Source organism: Haliaeetus leucocephalus, unplaced genomic scaffold (assembly GCF_000737465.1).
Source record: "Haliaeetus leucocephalus isolate CR32 unplaced genomic scaffold, Haliaeetus_leucocephalus-4.0 Scaffold656, whole genome shotgun sequence".
In the NCBI taxonomy this organism is placed as follows: domain Eukaryota; kingdom Metazoa; phylum Chordata; class Aves; order Accipitriformes; family Accipitridae; genus Haliaeetus; species Haliaeetus leucocephalus.
In genome coordinates this window covers 4,469,315-4,489,142 of record NW_010973092.1, presented here as the reverse complement: position 1 = coordinate 4,489,142, position 19,828 = coordinate 4,469,315, and the positions used below count along the sequence as shown (strand labels likewise).

At 41.1% G+C, this 19,828-nt stretch overlaps 1 protein-coding gene across 1 annotated transcript in view; it reads left to right on the top strand.

The window, feature by feature from the left end:
* TRPC7 (transient receptor potential cation channel, subfamily C, member 7) overlaps positions 1–11,196 on the top strand; it is a 71,864-nt gene extending 60,668 nt beyond the window's left edge. Inside the window, exons 8-11 of the mRNA XM_010578880.1 lie at positions 2,464–2,685; positions 5,686–5,766; positions 10,232–10,307; positions 11,054–11,196. Coding sequence (XP_010577182.1) covers positions 2,464–2,685; positions 5,686–5,766; positions 10,232–10,307; positions 11,054–11,196 — 522 coding nt within the window. The remainder of the gene's footprint in view (positions 1–2,463; positions 2,686–5,685; positions 5,767–10,231; positions 10,308–11,053) is intronic.
* Positions 11,197–19,828: the final 8,632 nt, after the last annotated feature.

The window sequence follows — 19,828 nt, the reverse complement described above, 5'->3', positions numbered from 1 at the left end:
TAGCTGCATTGTTTGCTTATGATAGATTGACTAATATTTCATCTGACTTTTTGCCCTGTTCTCTACTGGTTAAATGCCCAAGCCCATCTAAGTCTGAAACTCATGTATGCATATTTTAAAAAATCTGTATTTTCCAGGCATGCAACCTTGATGCAGATTTTTCTGAGGAGTGTATAGGTCTGTAAAACATAACTGCAACTTTTAAAGGGCATGAACATAGCCCTCAAGGAATATGAATAGGTTTCTGCAGCAAGGTGTTTGCAGGGTTTACCCAACCTTGTTCAGTAGTATTGCTATTAGCAGACTGGATTTGCTAAATGCTTTGGACATAAACAACTCCCTGCTAATATATATAAAAGCAGAAAAAAATATTATTTGGATAACGTATATGCTGAGTCATGTCTTTTTTCTGATTCGTTAAATGTCAAGTTTCTGTAGCTGGGTTTGTATTAATTATTTGTTGTAATGTCCCCTCAGAAGCTGACACTGCAAAAGGCCAGAGCTGAAAATATTTTCTCGCTGTAATGTCTTGTTCATCCATGTACTGTAGTGCAAATATAACTCTATCTTGTGCATGCTGTAACTAAATCTAAATGTCAGAGAGACCTTACATATGTTCTCTGCCCCAGAAGCTTTCCTGCATGCAGAAGAGTCATTTCCCCAAAGGTTCCTAATCACGTAAGATCAAGCATCTTCCCAAATCCTCTTCTACTGAAACGAGATTTACTTCTGAAGGGGTCTCAGCCTCTTACTGCATTTTCTAGTTTATTGTAGTAGATAGAGATACTCTTGAAAGTTTCAGAAGAAAAATCTCTAAAAATACCAGAATAAGTGGCCTATATTAACTTTCTAGTCTAAACTTTGTGATGACCATTTTCCTGGAAAAATGTTTTATCATCCTTCTTGATTGCGTGGAAATTTTCAAGACTTTGTTAAAGACTGCTTGTAACTATCAGCAAGCAAAACTAGCGTGAGCTATTTGGCTCAGATCCTCCTACTTGAGGACTGAGAAAAACTAATAAATCTCATACCAGCTCCTTTCAATCCTCAGGAGCAGGGAGGTTAAAAACAGAGTCACCCTACCGACTGCAGAGCAAGTCCCTTTTGCCAATGTGTTTATCTGATGACATCAATGTCAGTAACAACAGAGGCTGGTCATTACTTAGGAATTAAATTCCATTATGGTCACTGGGAACATGTTTTACTGCCAGCTGGAGTGGCAAGACCATGCTTTCCATTGGACATCTCTCTTGCTGTTTTTCTTCTGTTTATGCCTCAAGTATTAGTGCTTCCTGCCAACTTTGCATTTATGGAAAGAAAAAATCATTTTGCCAGCCAGAAACCAAACCTACTTCCATCAGTAGCTTCTTACCTGCTTAAGAGAAAGCACTTACAAGTGACTTCTACTGTAATTCAGCCTAAGGCTTCTGTGAGGTGTAACCCCAAACAATAAGACCAAGCGGCAGAAGTGAATGCTGTTCCATTGGTGAAGACATATTGCTGTAACTGTGACAGAATTAATCTCAATTGTGTTATGCCAGTTTTTGACTGGGTGTCAGAGGTACGGGCTAATCAGAGGTTATTAATTTCAGCAGAACACAGATGTACATGAGTACGGGGTGTTGGCAGACCCACGCTTCTATTGATGCTGCTGGCCTCCGTATAAACCACAATGAAAACAGCTGTAGAGCAGCTGTATCTCATCCTTTCTTTAGCCTGATAAATGGTCCTGATACACAGCCCTGACCATCCTCCCCTACAAATGCCAAGCAGATCCATAAAGTATGTGCTAACCTTGGTCTTGTACATGGCAGTGATCCTGGCACACATTGACAGTTTGCAAAGGAGGTTCACAGGCACCGAGTGATGGCCTTTTTTCTCCCCCTTCATCCACTGAGGTGAATAGTAAGAGAATTAAGGTGTAGTGATCTAGGGATATGTGATGGTGAATGCAAACAGGATTCATGAAGAAATCAGCTGATAGAAGAAATCAGCAACCTGGCCTTTTCTATGGGGGATTCCTGACAAATGCAGTGGTAACAGTTAGCTGGCAGTCAGATAGCATTGCAGTTAATCAGAGACAGTCTTTGCTGTTGTTGTGCATGTAACAGTTTTTTCTGGTTTCCATGACTCTGTGTATGTTCTGACATATTCTTTCGTCAGCACAAGCACCAGGTTGTTGCTGAAAGACAACCCCTTTCATAGCCAAGGAAACAGGAAATAGTCTAGTATTTGGAGGATTTATACTCTCTGTTTATCCATTGCTTTGTTCAAATTTTCCTTAGTTTGAGGTTATCACAAAACCACCTACAAAGACACATTGTACGCAAAGGTCCTCATTTGGCAAACAGAAATCTGATTCTAGTTAAATCCTACCTGTATGTTTGTCCTTCTCACAGGTAAATTCCTTCCTATTTACTAATCATGCATTTGGGTGTTCTTTTTTTCTCTTCCCTTCCCAAGGAGGATGCAGATGTGGAGTGGAAGTTTGCACGTGCCAAGCTCTGGCTATCCTACTTTGACGAAGGAAGGACTTTACCTGCTCCTTTTAATCTAGTGCCAAGCCCTAAATCATTTTATTATCTCATACTGAGAATAAAAATGTGCCTCATAAAACTCTGCAAATCTAAGGCCAAAAACTGTGAAAATGATCTTGAGATGGGGATGCTGAATTCCAAACAACGGGTATGTTGTATCTTCACTTTTTGCCTTTTTTGTAGAAAGGATTCATGCCAGGAACCTTCTAGAGGGGGTTCCATGGTACACAAGTAGATCAGGGACAGCACAGCCTCTTAGCCTCATCATTGCATGTCACTTGCATTACATTGCACCTAGAGGGTCCTCCCAGACTTGTGGCCTCATTATACTAGGCACTGTCTGAACACCTGGAAAAAAGCAAATTTTATAAAAGCCGGCACTTCTATAAGGGAGTTTCCCAAGGTCAAATAAGCAAGGTCAAAGATGAAGGGCAGAAGCAGAGGCACAAACAGGATCCCAGCTTGTCTGACTCCTCATCTACCCAGCAGGCCTTTTGCCTTTTCAAAACATCCACCTCCCTTTAAGTGATTTCCAAATTAATTTTACTGTCATTACATTTACTGCCATTCCAGGTTCGGGAACAAGTTTCCAAGCAGTGCTTAATAACACCTCCTAGATAACTAAAGCTATAATTAACAACCTCTCTACTTACATCTGCCTAGTGATGTGTAGCCACTAATGGGTAGATCCTGCCTCAGCTACCGCCCCTTTGGTCATTTGAAATAGAAATTTGCTTTCAAAATACTGGCTACACAGCGGTACAGTTTCCTCAGCACTAGTGAGTGTCTGCGTGACAAAGCAAGAGAGATGCAAGAATATGGTTAAGCATCCAGACCCTTCCCAACAGAATTAGCTTTGCTCCCCCGTGGGAAAATGCCAAAGAAATTAGAGAAAATGATGTTGCCTGCAGAAATTACCATCTACAACACAGTGCTGAGCGTCACTGGGATGAAGCATTCCTAGCACATAAATTTATCACAAACATCATCCCACTCACAGGGCAATTCCACCTGCTTTACACTGGAGAAGAAAACACCCAAAATATTCACAGGCACTCAGCTGCCATCATATTCAGTGGATTCAAAGATGGGAGGAGGCAGCTTTGCTTAAAAGTGTCCTGGCCTTTATTTAATCTTCTCAGCTCAAGCTGGGTTTGAAACAAGAGAACAACACTGGGAACCCATTCCTGGGGGAAAGGAAAAGTCCTCTGAAATGTGTTGTGTCTCATTTCTTACAGTCACTGCACGTGAGAGGCCAGTGTGGCTCCTTGGCAGGCTGGCCAGCCTTTCTGGGGCATGTTGCTATTCCCTCAGCCTGGTCTCAGACTCATCCATCCAGGTTTTAAAACCCCAGCTGCGTGGCACTGCACAGGAGAGGGAAGAAGTGGGTGACACTGGGACGCTCCAACTGAGACTGGGCAGCCAACCCCCAGTTTTAAGCCTGCAAAAGAGAGGAGGTGGAATGAGAGATGGAGGAGAAGGAAAGGGAGGTTGGAGGAGGCTTTACAGAGTTCACCTTTGTAATGTGCAGCCTGCTTTTGGGCTTCGTCTGGATCTCTTGGCTCTCTTTGAAGGAGCCAACAGCTGAGCAACACAACTCACGGTGAACCATCTGGCTCCAGGCAATGCCCATGGCCTTGGAGGAGATCATGCTCCCATGAATTTAAGAGGACTGGTCAGGTCCACTGTTCATTCAGTCTCTGCCAGAGCCTAAATTGAAAGGAGAAGCATATCCGTGGGGTCTACTCCATGCTAGCAATTAATTTAACTACCCAACACAGTAGGCATTGCCAAGACAGACAAGCATTGGGGCCATTTTACTCTATAAATTCATTTAACACTACTATTGATTACTTAAAGACCCACTAGAACAGTGGAGTCTTGAAATAAAAGAAATGTTTGTCCTTTAACTATCTCAAATAATGATTAAAAAAAAATAATATTTTTAAACGTTATTTGAATCTAACCACACAAAGCTTGCTTTGTTTGAAATTTAATTTCTGCTTCAAAGCACAAACCAAAGTAATAAAATTTTCTCCAAGCCCCTTGTTCCCCAAGCCACATGAATGAAAGTGTCTAGCTTGCCCTTTTTCATGGAACTCATGCAAAATCCATGGTAACCATGGCTTTGACATAAACAATTAAAGGTATCAGTCATTTCTTGCTTGCCTGTTGATTTTGTTCACAGATCATCTTCAAAACAGTCTCTGTAAAACCATGGCACACCTGATGAGTGAGAAATAAAAAAATAATTACATGATTACATCAGACTTTTAGTTCAACCACTATCAGCATCTTGATTTTAAAATAATAATAATAATTTTTTTTTAAAAAAATCACCTATTTCTCAGGATCTCTGGTCCAGTCAGGGAAGCAAAACCTTTAACTAGGGCTTTCCCTGTACATACACTTGCATAGAGGTTCAGAGGCCTATGATACGTATTGGCTCTTTTGGGTCTATGATATGAATTAGTTCCTTTGAATAAGTGATTTTTTTTTTCATTAGCACTTGAACTAAAGTGTTCAGAGGTGGATAACAGAGTCAAAGAAATCTGTTACAAATACGGTGTGTAGTCTTCAGAAAAGTGTCCTTGGAAGCTTCTAGAGCACAAAATTAGTAGGTGTGATGTACTCTGATAAAAAATACTGCTCTATCTAAAAAAAAACCAAAAACATATTTTTGTTGAGCTGAAAAAAGTAGTGTATTGTACTGCTTTTTGAAAAGGACCGATGAAAACCAATTCTGTTTCAAAATTTGTTTTTGTACCACATCGATTTGTTCTCTCTAAACATAAGCATTTATTCTTCTTCCTTCCTTAAATTGTGTTCTAAATTGATAATCACCGATCTATTTTAGATTAATACATTTTGTGCCTCTTAACACCTTCTTGTCTAAAACTTGTGCGAGAATACCATTTTTGTCTAGACTATTTATAGTCTTTTTTTTTTTTTTTAAGTAATTTGTGGGTTTTGACCCTTTTCTGTCTTTCAAAAGTTTACTTTTTTAGACCTGAATGTGCTGGGTTTTATTCTACTCATAAATTAAACCATTTCCTACTGTTTTTATAAAGCTCTGTTTAGTTTGGGGCTGTCTGGGTATGAGAAACTATCATTGATTTAATTATATCATGATGTTTTATAATTTCAGAAAGTTCGTTTTCACTCTAGCGCTCGAAATACAGACATTTTTTCTGGGAAGAACGCTTATAACAAGCCCACAAGATATCAGGTAATCACATCATTGAAAGCAAGAGCCAGGGAAGAGATCTGTCAGTGAACAGCTCTTACCTGCAAGGGTCACGTTCGTTTTCTTCCAGTTAATGCCATCCTGTGACACGCCAGGCACGGGCACAGGACTTCAGAGACAAACACAACCTATCACCCATGGAAATACACATGGTGTTAGCATTTGTCACACTAATTAATTCCACTCAAGGGTATTTAATTTAATACAAGAAATATCATTCAAGCTTTGATCCTCCAGTCTTGCATCGACAGCATTTCATTTGTCATGACATAGCATCATCTCTCCAGCCTTTGCATTAACATTTGCACGTGCTTTCTCTGGCAGTGACTTGTCCTACCAAGCTAAACCTGCAATGTGGTATGGTTCAAAAATACCCGTGGCTGGAGCGGTGGCACAGGGTACCCCAGCCATCGCACGAACTAACACAACTGTCTGTCTCAGCTGGAACGTTCATGCCAGCAGACGTATTATTTCTTGTGCAAACATGTGTAGTAGAGTAACACAACAAGCAAAATGTACCCCATGGGATTTTTTCCTTATTTTTTACCATAAACTGAAAAGGAACCTGACAGCAAGTGATGTGCCTGAAGGAACCGACGTTAAAGAGAGTTTAGGAAAGTAGTAGTTAAGTTGAATAAAATGTATGCAATGGCAAATCTAGAAGTAATTTGTCTTGTGTTGGTACAGTATCCAGCACAACGGGCTCCTAGGCTGTACAGCAGACCAGTAATAAATTTCTACTGGTTTTAAAAGTTGTTCAGGCTTTTGTGCCAGGATAGGAGGAGTATCTAAAAATCTAAGTTAGAAATGGGATGCATTTGCTCTGGCATCTGGAGTTAGTTGGCTTGATACCATCAAAGGCAAAGGGAAGATATGATTGTGTCCTGCTCAAAAGAGCATTTCAGCATTTCTGGCATTTTCCTGTCCATTAAAACCCACAGGTAATGGAAAGATGTGTCAGCCTCTGCTGGACTCATTCTCTTCCTGGAGCTATTAATTCTAAATGAGACCGCCTAATGTTTGTGGTAAATTAGACCCTTATTTCCAAGGCTGAAAAATCTAAAGGTGGCTGTGAAAAATAGATAGAAAAAGATAACTACCTGTTATTCTGCTTTAATAATGCTCCTACTAGATTTGTCTTCAAATGATCTTCGAAAGTTTCAGTTGCTGCAGGAAGAAATTGCCCAGATAATATCAGGAGAGTGTAATAGTCTTGATTATCTAAACATAAAGAAGAACAAACAGTTTGATAATCTGGCCAGCAAGCTTTCTTCTACTACTGGGAAAACCTTTGAAGCAGTAGCTTTTCTGCAATCTGCGTACTCGGACTACATACAGACAGTGCTCTTGAGGGATAACAATATACAGAACCGAAACATGCAATCATTTGAAAAGGAGGGAGAAAAGTCAACACACAGCCGCTGTGATCTGGGAATAAACTAGTCCAGACAAAAGGATACCTTTATCAAACCCCCTTGAGCTGAGACTTTGAGATGGAGCATTGCTAAAATGCTGTACTAACCTCACAAGTTTTTCCCACCTTCAGCACTGCAGTCTGCCATGCTATCAACAACTCATGAAAGGATTTGTCAGGAAAAAAAAAAAAATAGGAGGAATAGTTTTTACTTTTAAAGGCTAAGCAGTATATTTCTTTGCTGTTTGGAGAAACAAAATAGCAAAGAGGTGAGAAATAAGGAAATTCCTTTGCTCGCCTCACTCTCGAGCTCTTCTGCTGCCTAACTGATAATGTGTGCATTTGAGATCACCGCATTTGATATCTGATGCCCCAGGGAATAGTTGTCCCCTCTAATCACTGTTGACTTGCGTCTGATTTTGACCAGGGACGTGAAGGTACAAAGCATTTCCTCCCATTAGTGCTGCCCTGGGACCTCCCACACTCATGCCAAATGACATCTGCAGTGCCCACAAACACAGCATCAAGCAGAAACCTGTGACTTGAATAGCAGTATTAAGGTCTGGAACAATGTGATCTTCAACAGTGCATGTAAGTGAAGTCCAGAATAAAACACTATAAATAGTGAAGTGGGAAGACATCGTGGCCTCCACATTAAGGACAAGGAATTGAGGTCCGGCAGGAGTTATCAGACCCAAAAGCCTATGGCTGAACGAGAAATTGAGCCCCACATCTCATGAGTCCAACTTCAGTGCCTTGGCCACAAATCTGTCCTTTTCTTCTCATTTCCCTCTGTGCTAAAAGGTATAGGAGGTATTCAGATAGCTGATGACAAATGCGGAGCTTGGAGGTTGTGCCAATAAACACATTAAAAATATTTAGTTCAGTGCAGAGTTATAATTTACAAATGCCTGACCTGTTCCTAGAACCTATTCTTTTAAGACCATTTTAAGACCAACACTCAGTAGTTCAGTGTTGCATAGTATAAAAGATTCTAAGACCTGAAGAATTTCAATTAACTTTTAGAGAATGGAGGAACAGTATTTTATAGAAATCAGACGTATTTGAATTGTTTCAAGTTTAGCATTCATTACCACAAGACTTCTGTAAGTTTTGTTCAGCATTTCCCTGCAGGAATCAGAATTATTTTGCCAAAAGGCTATTTCACCCACTGTAGCTAAAAGGAGCAGTACTGGGGAGAAGAGGAGAAGAAAGCTTAGAAGCCACGGTGCAATATTAAGGCAAAAATTAATTACTTTCCTAAAGCTATTGGTAGAGATATCTACTAAGTGGCTAAGTAGACTCTTGTTAAAAAGTGGTCACATTTTTAGTATTTAGTTTCTGTGGACAAATCTGACTACAACATGTATTTGATAGACTAGGCAGCCTTAAACGTGTGACTTCCATCACACATAGTGCTTAATATAGGATAGCATTTGAGTAGTGTCCCTCAGAAATACAAGCTCTATGGGAACTGGAGTAGATAGATGTTATGTTATCACATTTTTCCAGGTAATAAGAGCATTCACGTGTGCTGATTCCTTGTTTTAGTCTAAATTTCCTCTGTCGTCTGTTCTGAAAAAATAATTTCTTTTTGGATCCAGGATTTCCCTACTTTCCCCAAACATTACTTCATTTATGTTTTCTCAGGTGACAACCCTACCTCCCTCTGGATTCTACTACCTTGGCCATCTTCAACACACCGTACGTGCGCTCTGCCTCATCTCTGTTGCCTTAATGACTCACCCGGTTAGCCAGATGCCTCTTTGATACAAGGACAGTCTTAGACATCCCATATTCCATGGCTGCATGACATATACAAATGACTGGATCCTTCTTTGATGTTCACATGCCTTTTGCGCTGCTACAATCCATATTTGGCTACTAAGAAAAAAGAGCAGGTGTACCAATTTCTTAATTCATATTTCCCACTCTGTGGAGCATTTTTCAGTGATGTTCAAAGCAGAGACATATGATGGCTCTGTGAATAAGTGAGCCCATGCCGGGAGAGGCTTTTCCCTTAACAGTGGCCATCTGGTCCATGAAAGACATTTGTGTATCTGTTCTTGGATGCTCACTGAGCTCTCCTCTGTTTGCAGAGGATGCACCTAAATTTGCCTCTGACAGAGCAACCATTTTTATGTTTATAATAGTTGAGATTTCTTTTTTTCCCCTCATTGATGAGTGTCTTTTCTGTAGTGAAGAATGTCAATGACACAGGCCTTCAGCTGTAACCCAGCGCGTAGCCCAAGACTGCAAAGTTACTTTCCTTCTAGATAAATGTAATTTATGCATTTTTGGAACAATATCACATTGCAAGCTCATATCCATAGCCATCTTCTTCTATTTCCATATACACTGTTCCTTACTAACAACCATCTCCCATTTTATAAGTCTACATGGCTCTATTTTTTCCCCTGTACATGTCCCTTAAAATCTGCCATTTCCCTAAGAAACTTCTCTCCCTTAAGCCAAGTTCTCCACTTCTGTTCAAACTGTCTTTTCTCTGTCCTTCACTAAATTTGTTTTCTCTCCTAAAACCCCAACTGCAAGGCAAACAGAGTCTTTCTATTAACCTCAGGTCAGATGTTTAGTTCATCATCATGAGTGAGGTTGCTAACTTCATTAATTAACCATTTATTTCTTCCTGTAAAATATCTTTTATTGATACATTAAACAGCAACATGCTAAAGGAAGGCTCTGGATCCCATTTCTTAGCTTGCTATTGGTTCAGCTGTGGTTTTTTTCTGTCTGTGGGACATACTCTACATTCATATGCATCCCACAAAATACCCCAAAGTGCCTTGTATGTGGGCTCATTATGGAATGGCTGTCAATCACTATTGTAGTACAAAGTTCATAACATGAAGTATAAAATAAATGGGAAGTCAATAAAAAAAATTCTCTTTGCATCATCTGAAGCCAGGTTTTATCCATAGTGAAGTCAGGTGTTTGAATTGCTCGTAATGAGTCTAGAATGAAGGCAATGTGGATAAGCTCATGTTAAGATAAGTATTTCTGTTCTCTTTTCAGAAAATAATGAAACGTCTGATTAAGCGGTATGTACTGAAGGCTCAGGTTGACCGAGAAAATGATGAGGTTAATGAAGGCAAGTGGATTTTTATAATTAACACAGATTAGAGCATGTAATGTTATTGCTATTGATACGGCCAGTAAGAGGGTTGAGCTTAGATAACATCCTCTGGAGAGAGAGAGCATGCTCATGCTCGCACTAAGGTGAGCAGTGGTAACTCTGAGCCACTTTTATGCTCTTTAAATTCTGGGTCCTTAATTTTCCTTAGGAGAACACATATATCATAGGATCTGTCTTTACATAATCCTGCTTTGCCCTATAGTTCTACCTCTCCTTGCTTTACAACGCCCACGATATTGCCAACACCTAACCTTGTCTTGGGGTCTAAGTAAAGCAGTTTCTGACTGTACTGCCCATTCCTGCCCCAAGGACTTTTTTTGAACTGGATAAGGATTTATACAGCCATGGTATCATGTAGGATTTATATGCAGATGGGAAAGAACCTCTTTCTAACACCTCTTAGCTGCTACCCTCCTGCAAATGCCCTGTGTAGGTGGGGATCTGTATGTGGGGAGATAACAGACTTGAGAAAAAAGATGAACTTTCCATACATACTTGCTATTGCTGTCAGTACCACTACAGCAAGTACAGGTTATTTCTTATAAGTCAAATATTAAGTGCATAAATGCAGGGACATCATATGGAGCTCCACACACATTCATGACCAAGGTCATCAAAATTAATGCTTTCTCAGGTCTTAAAAGCATAGAGGTTAATTATTTGGTTCAATATTGCTAACAAGAATATTTTCCTCCTTTTAGGAGAACTTAAAGAGATTAAGCAAGATATTTCTAGTCTCCGCTATGAACTCTTAGAGGAAAAGTCACAAGCTACTGGTGAGCTGGCAAGACTAATACAGCAGCTGAGCGACAAATTTGGGAAGAACTTAAATAAGGACATTTGATGGTGAACATGGAGAAAGGCAACTGGTTTTCTAAACATTATTCAGTCTCAACCAGCATCTTAGGAGGGCAAAAACCATGCAAAAGATGGGTACTGCACGCTCAACTTTTGCTAGCTAGCAAGTATTGGTAGGAGCACTTCCCATTACTCTTGTGCTTGGTGAGTTACCAGTTAAACAAGCGACTTACTGGTAAAACTACATGCCCTTTGACGTGAGAAATAGATGCACCATAGGGAAGGCACCTCTAGTTAAAGGTAAAAAGCCAGATCTTCACCCATCTGACTCTAGTGAAGACAATGCATCTGTGCTCATTTATACCAACTGAGACTGTACTGATCAGAATTGGATGAAACCTGAAGAAAAAAAAAAAAAAAATGTGCCAAGCATACTCCCTGGAAAATTTTACAAATTCCTATCCTTGGGTGTGTACTCTCCTTTTATGTTTACACAGGCATCCATGAAGATAACTTTGAAGAGCACTGTGGTTAATGAGTTAACAAACAAATGAGAAATCATCTGCTGAAATTACCAAGGCAAATTATGGCAGGTAGAGGTCATCTACCTTTTAGACTGGATGACAGCGTTGGAAAAAGTGGACCAAGCTTGTTGGGTAAAGCATCCTTTGTTTGACCCCTCTGCTACAACCTGATAAAGGGATTCCCAGCCAAAAACTCCTCTCCACCTTTTTCAGCTATATTAGCTAGTCCACTAATGGATATGGTCTCTTTGTACACACCTAGCCTCTCTTTTATCCTTAGATGATCCCAGCTTCAACAATAGTGTACTGAAATATTCATAATGATGTAAAACTCACTTCCCAGGAATACCCAGAAATAACATGTATTGTGCTAATGTGTTCAGTTCAAGGAACAACATTAATCCAGTGACAGCGATGCAACTGAGCTCAGCTTTTTGGATTCCAGAGGTTAAACAGCAAGCAGTAGGGTGAGATAAATCACAAAGAACATAGCCCAGTAGTTTCAAACCTTTAAATCAATATGAAAAGGCTTCAATTCCACCAAGAACATTCTGACAAAGAAAAGGAAAAATCATTGTAGAAATTATTGGTTTATCTATTTGGCTCTTACAGAGGACCAGGAAGGGATTAAAACTGTTTTAAAGGCTCCAGTAATATAAGTACTTGGATTGCACTTTTCTGACTGGAAAGAGATGAGTCTGCGCCACACAACTGCAAACTTGGATTGCTTGGGTTTTTATGTTTAGCTACATGATTTCAACTACTTAAAGCACACCTTACTACTTGGGAACCACTGAACTGTACTGTTTGTTTACAAGAGACACCTATAAGATGAACATGACATTTAGGTATCAGCTGAGAAAAACAAGCAGAACCAGAAGGTGACCTGTGATCAGTTCTTAAGTGCCAGATGAGAATACAGATATCCTAACAGAATAATAGTTATATTTGTACAAAAAAAAAAGAAAACAAAATAAAAAAGTGTACTGTACGTAGATCTGTTTAGAGAAAAAAGCAAAATACTGTATTTTTACCTTTAATAAGATTATCTTGTATACTGTAATATTTTTACCTAAAAATGGGAAAAAATAAAATTACCTCATAATATTTTGTTGTACACTGAGTGAAATATTTGCCTGATCTTTTGACTATCCAATACATGGACTTTTTTTTGCTTTTCTGCGATGCGTGAACAATGAAAACATTATATGAAGCAATTTTGCCATAGGAGTTCTGAAGCCTGAGTCAAAAAAGAAAACTTAAACTCAAATACATTTAAAGGGAATAAAACTAAGAGATTAAAGGTTCTGTGAGCAACTATAGTCTGCAAAAATGACTCCTTATTTGTGGTGCTTGATTTGAAATTACTGTATCCTTACTGTGTTTGTAAAATTGCCTTCTAAGAACAGAAATTCAGCTTGGCTGGCTTCAGACAAGCCTGGTGTTGGTACTGAGTGTGCAATCAAAAGTCAAATGAGTAACATTGAAGTTTACAGGCTTTAGCTGGTAAGACAACTGAAATGGCATTTGCCCCCAATTACCCGGTCTGGGCAATGGTACTCCACAGTGCTCCAGCACAGGGCAGCATTTCCCATAGCTCTTGTTTGCAAATGTGGGAAATCTGTTGTTTTGCATGATAGTTCTTGCAGTGTAGTATTGTGATGAAACACTTAAATGTCCATGTTCAGCAGAGAGTACCAAATGCCAGGGTAAGAAGACAGACACTGCAGGGAACAATATTTGCAAGAATGATAACTCATCGCTTTGGGCTCTCTTCCACTATTTAAACCAGAAAATGCTGCTGATTTAAAATATTTAGTTTTCCCCATAAGAAGAAGGAATATCTTTCATGGTAATACTGCTTCCCCCCGCCTTTGCGGCCACCACGTAAAACTTTTTTCAATTTGGAAAACCAGCTCTGCTGCCACAAGCACTGTCTTAAAAATTTATTTCATTACAGCTCTACACCCAGCTCCTGATCAAAGCATTGCTTTACCCTTCCCATTCAGCATTTTAGCATCCCCTAGGAATTTAAGCAGAATTATTCTAGGTACAACATACAATAACCACCATAATTTCCATTTCTCAAGATATCGCATGTCAAGTAGCACAAGAAAGTTAAGTGGAAACGCTGTGATGCACCTACATTTTGTACATTTAAACGCAGCTCAGCAACAGGCCTGTCCTAAAGTCCAGCAATGCCAACGGGGATGTCCTCCTACTGCTGAATATTGCAGTCAATACGTATTCCAATCAGCACAAATAACACTATACTGTGAACAGCTTTGCTGAATTACATGAGCCCAGGTGTAGCTGTGCCCCATCACCTGCTGCCCTTATAGCATCTATATAAGGGAAGCAGTGCAGTCCTGCCACAGCTAAATCAGATCAACTAGTTAGCATCAAATCAGCTAATTAGCATACTGCTCTGCATTCAGGAATTTGCTATGAAAGAGCATAGTATTTTCTGGGACTTTGAAAGTAGACTAAAAGATGTATAAAAAGTACTGTTAAAAAAATCTGCTTCCTCCCCTTTTGCATTTACATTCCAGGAACTATCAAGGCACAGAGACTTCTTATATAAATATTCATGACAAGTAAAATCCCACTTCATCAGAGCGCTTTTCTCATCTGGTCCCAGGAACACACCCAAGGAAGCTGCACACCATGTATTACTGTGCTCTCAGCAGAAACTGTGTGAAATTCATGGTTTATTCTCCAAGCTCTGTTTATAAGAGATTAAAATTAAGAAGCCTTACTAAAAGATCCCTGAAAGGATTTAGAGAGTTTGAAGAGGAAAAATCCAAGTAGGTGGGTCCCAGGTTGGATTAGAGCTGAGACGTGCAGGTGCCCTCTCCCATCTCCCATCACCAGTGGGACCTCACGGCAGGCCAGCGTCACACCTACCCACCTGCTGAGTTAGATCGGATCCAGTCTGCAACAGCTCTTACTTTGGGTTTGAAGTATAGGATTTAATATTCCTTGGACAAATTCATATTGTGAAGGAATGGAACTTTGCCCAAACTCTTTGTAGATACAGAATCATTACTTTTGATGGGAATTATGTTAGAAAGGGGTCAGGCAAAGATGAAACTAACCTGAAGTCTTCCTTCACAAGGGTGAATATTCTCCAAAAGATCCTCCTAATTCTGCAAATCCCACAGGCCAATCAAACTGGCACTTAAATAGCCACCCTGAGGAAGATCAGAACAAAGCCATTAACGAGCCAGTATTGATTTCTTGACTGCCCAAGTCTTCAGACAATTGTTTCACATCTTGCAACGACCAAACCAGTCACCTGCTGCTAACAAAAGGGCGCAAACAGCAGAAAGCATTAACGTGACTCGAAATAGCTGAACTGCCAGGTTTTAAGCCAGGAACCCCTGCTGACCAGAGGTGCAACTCCTGAAGCAAAGGAGCTGCCCGAGGGCATCTGGTGTCTTGCCACCGCTTTCAGCAGCATGGGATGGGCTTTGCAGCCCCCAGGGTGGAGGTGATGTTTCATACAGGGCTTTGCTCTCACAGCTGGACTAATTCTGCCTGTAACTTTACAGAGAAGGACTAAGGACTACTGTCCCTAGTTCCCCCAGAACATGGTTTAAAAGTAAGTAAGAAGCAAGAACTGTGCCATGAATAATGGCTTAGAATACTGCCTGCATCCTGACCAGAGCTCACAGCACATTAAATTGTCAGAGCTAGGGTTTATTTTTAATTAATCTTCATGAGAAAAGCATTTCCAGCAGGCCAAAAGAAATTGCCCCAATTAAAAGATGGAAGAAATTAAAGATCACTCAGCAAAGACAAGCCAGGACACCACAAACACAGGAGACCCGAGCAGCACGGACAGGGTTTCCAACACATCTCCAGCCGGCAGCAGAGCTCTGCCCGCACCACGGCCGGGTCTGGGCTCCAGCCCTGGGCATCGTGGGCAGCACCGTGTCACAGAGAACCTCTCGCCGCAAGCAGGGACCTGGCAAACAGGTCTTGTCATTCCTAATTTGGCTTGCATTTGCTTCCCTGACTAACCAACAGGTAGGGGAAGGAAGGGCAGAACTTCATAGCCGAGGCTGCCAGGACTGTCCTGCAAGGTGGCTTTCAGATGGGGAGGATAGATGTTTCCTCTATCTAGACATTATAAATACTTGCTTTGTGACCCAGCCTGACCCCTAAAAGCAGCTCTGCCCTTGCTTTGGCCACTAATTTCTCACCACTACAGAGTTAGATGCTACAGTCAGCAGGTCCCATTGCTCCCTTTCTTCTCTCACTTGGTTCATGCCCATCATTTTACCTTGCCAGGGACTGGGCTGTAAACCCTGCAGGTGGGAGACCTGATGCTGGACACCAAACTACGTCCTTAAGGAACTTACATTTTTAGTAAAAAAGGATAGAAAGGGCACAGGAGAAATAGCCCTCACTTCCAGTGAGAGAAGGGAGGTGCAGAGAAATTCAGGGATTTGCCTTAATGAGCTGGAAGTTAGGGGCCAAAAATGAGATTGTGGCTCTGAATCTTATTTGGGGCTATATATACCCATTAGCTTCGCCCTCTCTTGGTCCCTGTTCTGCATCTTTGAAGGGCACGTACTCCAGTGTGAGGGATAAGATCTGTCAATGCCCGATGCAAGCAGCACAAGAGCAACAATGGGAAAAAAGAATCATTGCCTCAGTTACCATACATTTATTTTGGGAAGCGATTCCTTCAATCTCTGGGAGGTTTTAATGGCTCCATATCAATAATGAGATAAGTCTTCACTATAGCTGAACTTAAATAAAGCCAAATAGAAAGGGAGATAATAACCAAAGGGGCAAAATAACTAAACTGGTTCTGGAATTTGTAATGCCTTTAATAGCAAGCAAAAGGGCACTCGCTTAAGGTCATTTGAGACAGATATTTAACACAAACCTGCAGTGTGATAAATGGGGTTTGGAAGGGCTTAAAAGGTTAATGAATAGCTAACGAGCTTGTTAATATATAACTAATGTTTACTATAATACAGACTAATATTTAATTCCCTTACTAATGATTAATTATTCTGCTGTAAGGGTTTAATTAGGGCTCACACAGCAGGAGTGTGTGTGGGGGGGAAATCTGGTGCTGAGATGACTTTCTGTGTGGCAGTCGCTGGCCCCGACTCCGGGGTCTCCTCCGGCACCTACCCCTGTGGTGGGCACAGCTTTGGGTGTCACAGGGTGCCCGCGTGTCGAGGAACCAGGAGACTGACGGCTGAGATCTTCCTTAGGATGAAAGTTGTTCTCTTGTACGTCCAAACAGGCGGCACATAGACTCCATAGCACGTTGCTTTTGAAAACAAGCAAACAAATCCCGAAAGGAAACCTCTTCTTGTACCCCAGCGGCTGACAGCATCGTGCACTGCAGCCGTGCTCTCCCCTCGGAGCAGGTCCCCCAGTATTGCTATACTGGTACCCAGCACCACTTCTGACTGCAAGGATTGTGGAGCAGGGATTGTGATAACTCACTCCAAGGTTTTCATTTGAAGATGAAAGCTTCCACCAAATTAAAAAGCTGATTTTATGCAAAAGTGTTTTCTGTACAATAACATGCTTCAGGCCAAATCTGCATGATGATTCCTAAACACAAATAACAGAAGTGCCGTCACCCTATAAGGAAGGTCGCTGGGCACATGCATTTAGAAACAGCACTGACTGATTTTATCAGTCATTCCTGCAGCCAGCCAGGACAAACAGACAGTGCTTCAGCAAGCTACTCAGAAGACCACACTCATCATTCCGGCTCTGCATTTGCAGCCAGGCAAGTGAGCTCACAGCTTAGTTACTTTTATTTTGGTCTTTTTTCCCCAAAAATCCACAGAGACACCATATCCATGTCACAGCTCTCAGGGCCATCAAACCTGAAGCCTGTCTAAGTAACACTTAGGCAAGCCTTTAGCTAAAGAGATGCCACCGATTTCATTCGAGGGGCAGTCACTAAGCACATCTAAGAGCAGTACTCCAGCTCATAGCTTTCTGGCAGTATCCGATGTCTGCAAAGCAATAGTATTGAGATTAAAGTACGACAGTGAACGAATAACAGGTACCTCATCAGAAGCAATATTCACCGCAGAGTAAAAAGACACAACTTGAGGGAGACTTTTGTACTTATTAAACACTCTTAACTATATGATGGTTAACCCTATGATGGTTTAACCATATAACACCTGACTCAGTCCCTGCCACCATCTAGGCATCTCACCAGAACCACATTTTTTGTGATGCTCCACAGTCACCATTTCTGCTGCAATAGGTGTTGTGGAAAATGCAGTGCAGGCAGAGGTAGCCCATTGCAGGCACACGAGCTGCAGAGAGGAACGGGGTCCGGGAGCAACCCAGCCACAGCTCTCGTAAAGGGGAGGATGGAAGAGATGATGTTATGGATCTGAACCACAAACCTCCAGCGGAACAGCGTGGGAGCAGGAATCTGCAGGCAGGAAAGCCAGGGGAATGAGAGCAGGAGATTTGCACCCACTACAGCTGAGCTGTAGCATGAAGACTGTGGTGTACATCACCTGGCTGTGCCTGATCAACCTTTTGCATAAATTATAGCGCATACACTCTGGGATTTAATTTTTTTTAACTTTAAAAAAATATATATTTGTGGGGTTTGTGTTCTGCAGCCCTCCTAAGGGGAAAATGAGGAGGAGGGAAAGGTGCAACTTGAACAACAATGAAATTAAGGGAAAAAGTGTTACAGATGGATGTCAGCAGGTGTAAATTAAAACAATAGCCCTTCCTCAACTGGAGTTACAGCCACACAGCATGAACTGCTGTCTCTGAACACTTTTTCCCCAAGCTGTGTAGACACACTAGCTAGCTCAGAGCTAACTCAGGGTTTTCAACGAGGCATAGATATATACCTATAGAATCTGCTAAAAGCCAGCCCTGAACCTAAATGCAGGGTATAGCTCAGAGAGAACATCATAAGTTAACAGGAATAATTTTGCCTGGTAATGTCGAGTGATGCCACAGCCTGCAATAACCCCACAATCCCTAAGACCTCCAAGTAGCCTGGCAGTCTGAGAGGAGAGAAAGAAACTACTTATTTTCTATTGTTTCAGGAGTTTTTTCTGGCTTTTAACCATAAAAGTTCAAACCTCTTGTCCCTGCAGAGAGCTGCAAGGTGTTCCCCTATATATTTTCCATGCTTTGGAGTAAAGGCTGTGGGTAGCGCATAGGGATTTCAGTGACCACGTCCATTTCCAAGGGGAAAACACAACCCAAAGCATCCCCAAACTCAAACACAAACTTGGGGGGGGTGATGGAGGAGGAGAGGACTCCTGCCCGTGGCTGCTGGTTGCGGTGGGAGCCGGCAGGCTGTGCTCACCAACAACTAATGCACAGCTCTGCCTCTGTGATGCTCTGAAGTAAAACCAAAGCTACAGGAGGAAAAAAAAAAAAAAAATCCGCTTTCTGCAGGGTTTTTCTTCAGCTCGTTATAGCAACCTGCCTACATGCTTTAACAACGTATAAAGCCACAAGGATCTGGCTCTTATTAAACTGTATTATTACACCAAAGAAATGTTGAACTGCTGCTTTCTTGTTAGAAGGAAAGACAATATTTCTTCAGCTGACTTTGATTTACTCGGATAGGTTTTCTTCTTTGTATTGGCTTACATTTTTTTCGGGTAAATGTCTACCTTGCTCCCAGGGGACCACACCTTTCAGTATCTCGCACTCATTCACACCTGCACAAAGTAAAGATAAAAATCTCCATAAGCAAAATTTTCCCTTCAGCTGAATTTTGTGTTTAGGACCTACCGTGGCCAAATCACCACATGCTGCTTCCCCAAAGTGAAGAGTCAGCTATTTACGTTTATTTAAAAAATATGAAGATTAGGTTCTCCTCCAATCCGTACCTACCTAAGCCAAAACCTAACTGCCATAAACTTGGAAACAAAATCATGTTTCTGCTATCATCTCATATAATAAGCAGGGTTTTCTTCATCCATCCTTCACATTTTAGTAGCATTGCTAACAAAATGTGGAAAATTCCTAGATCTGAGGTACCAAGACACTTGTGATGATAGCAGAGTGAGTGACAGCTCTTTTCAAATTCTAATAGGGAATCCCTCCAGCATGCATCCTTCTTGGAGCTGGAATTTAGCCTTTAGCCTTTACTCTTTCTAGGCACAAAGTCTGTCC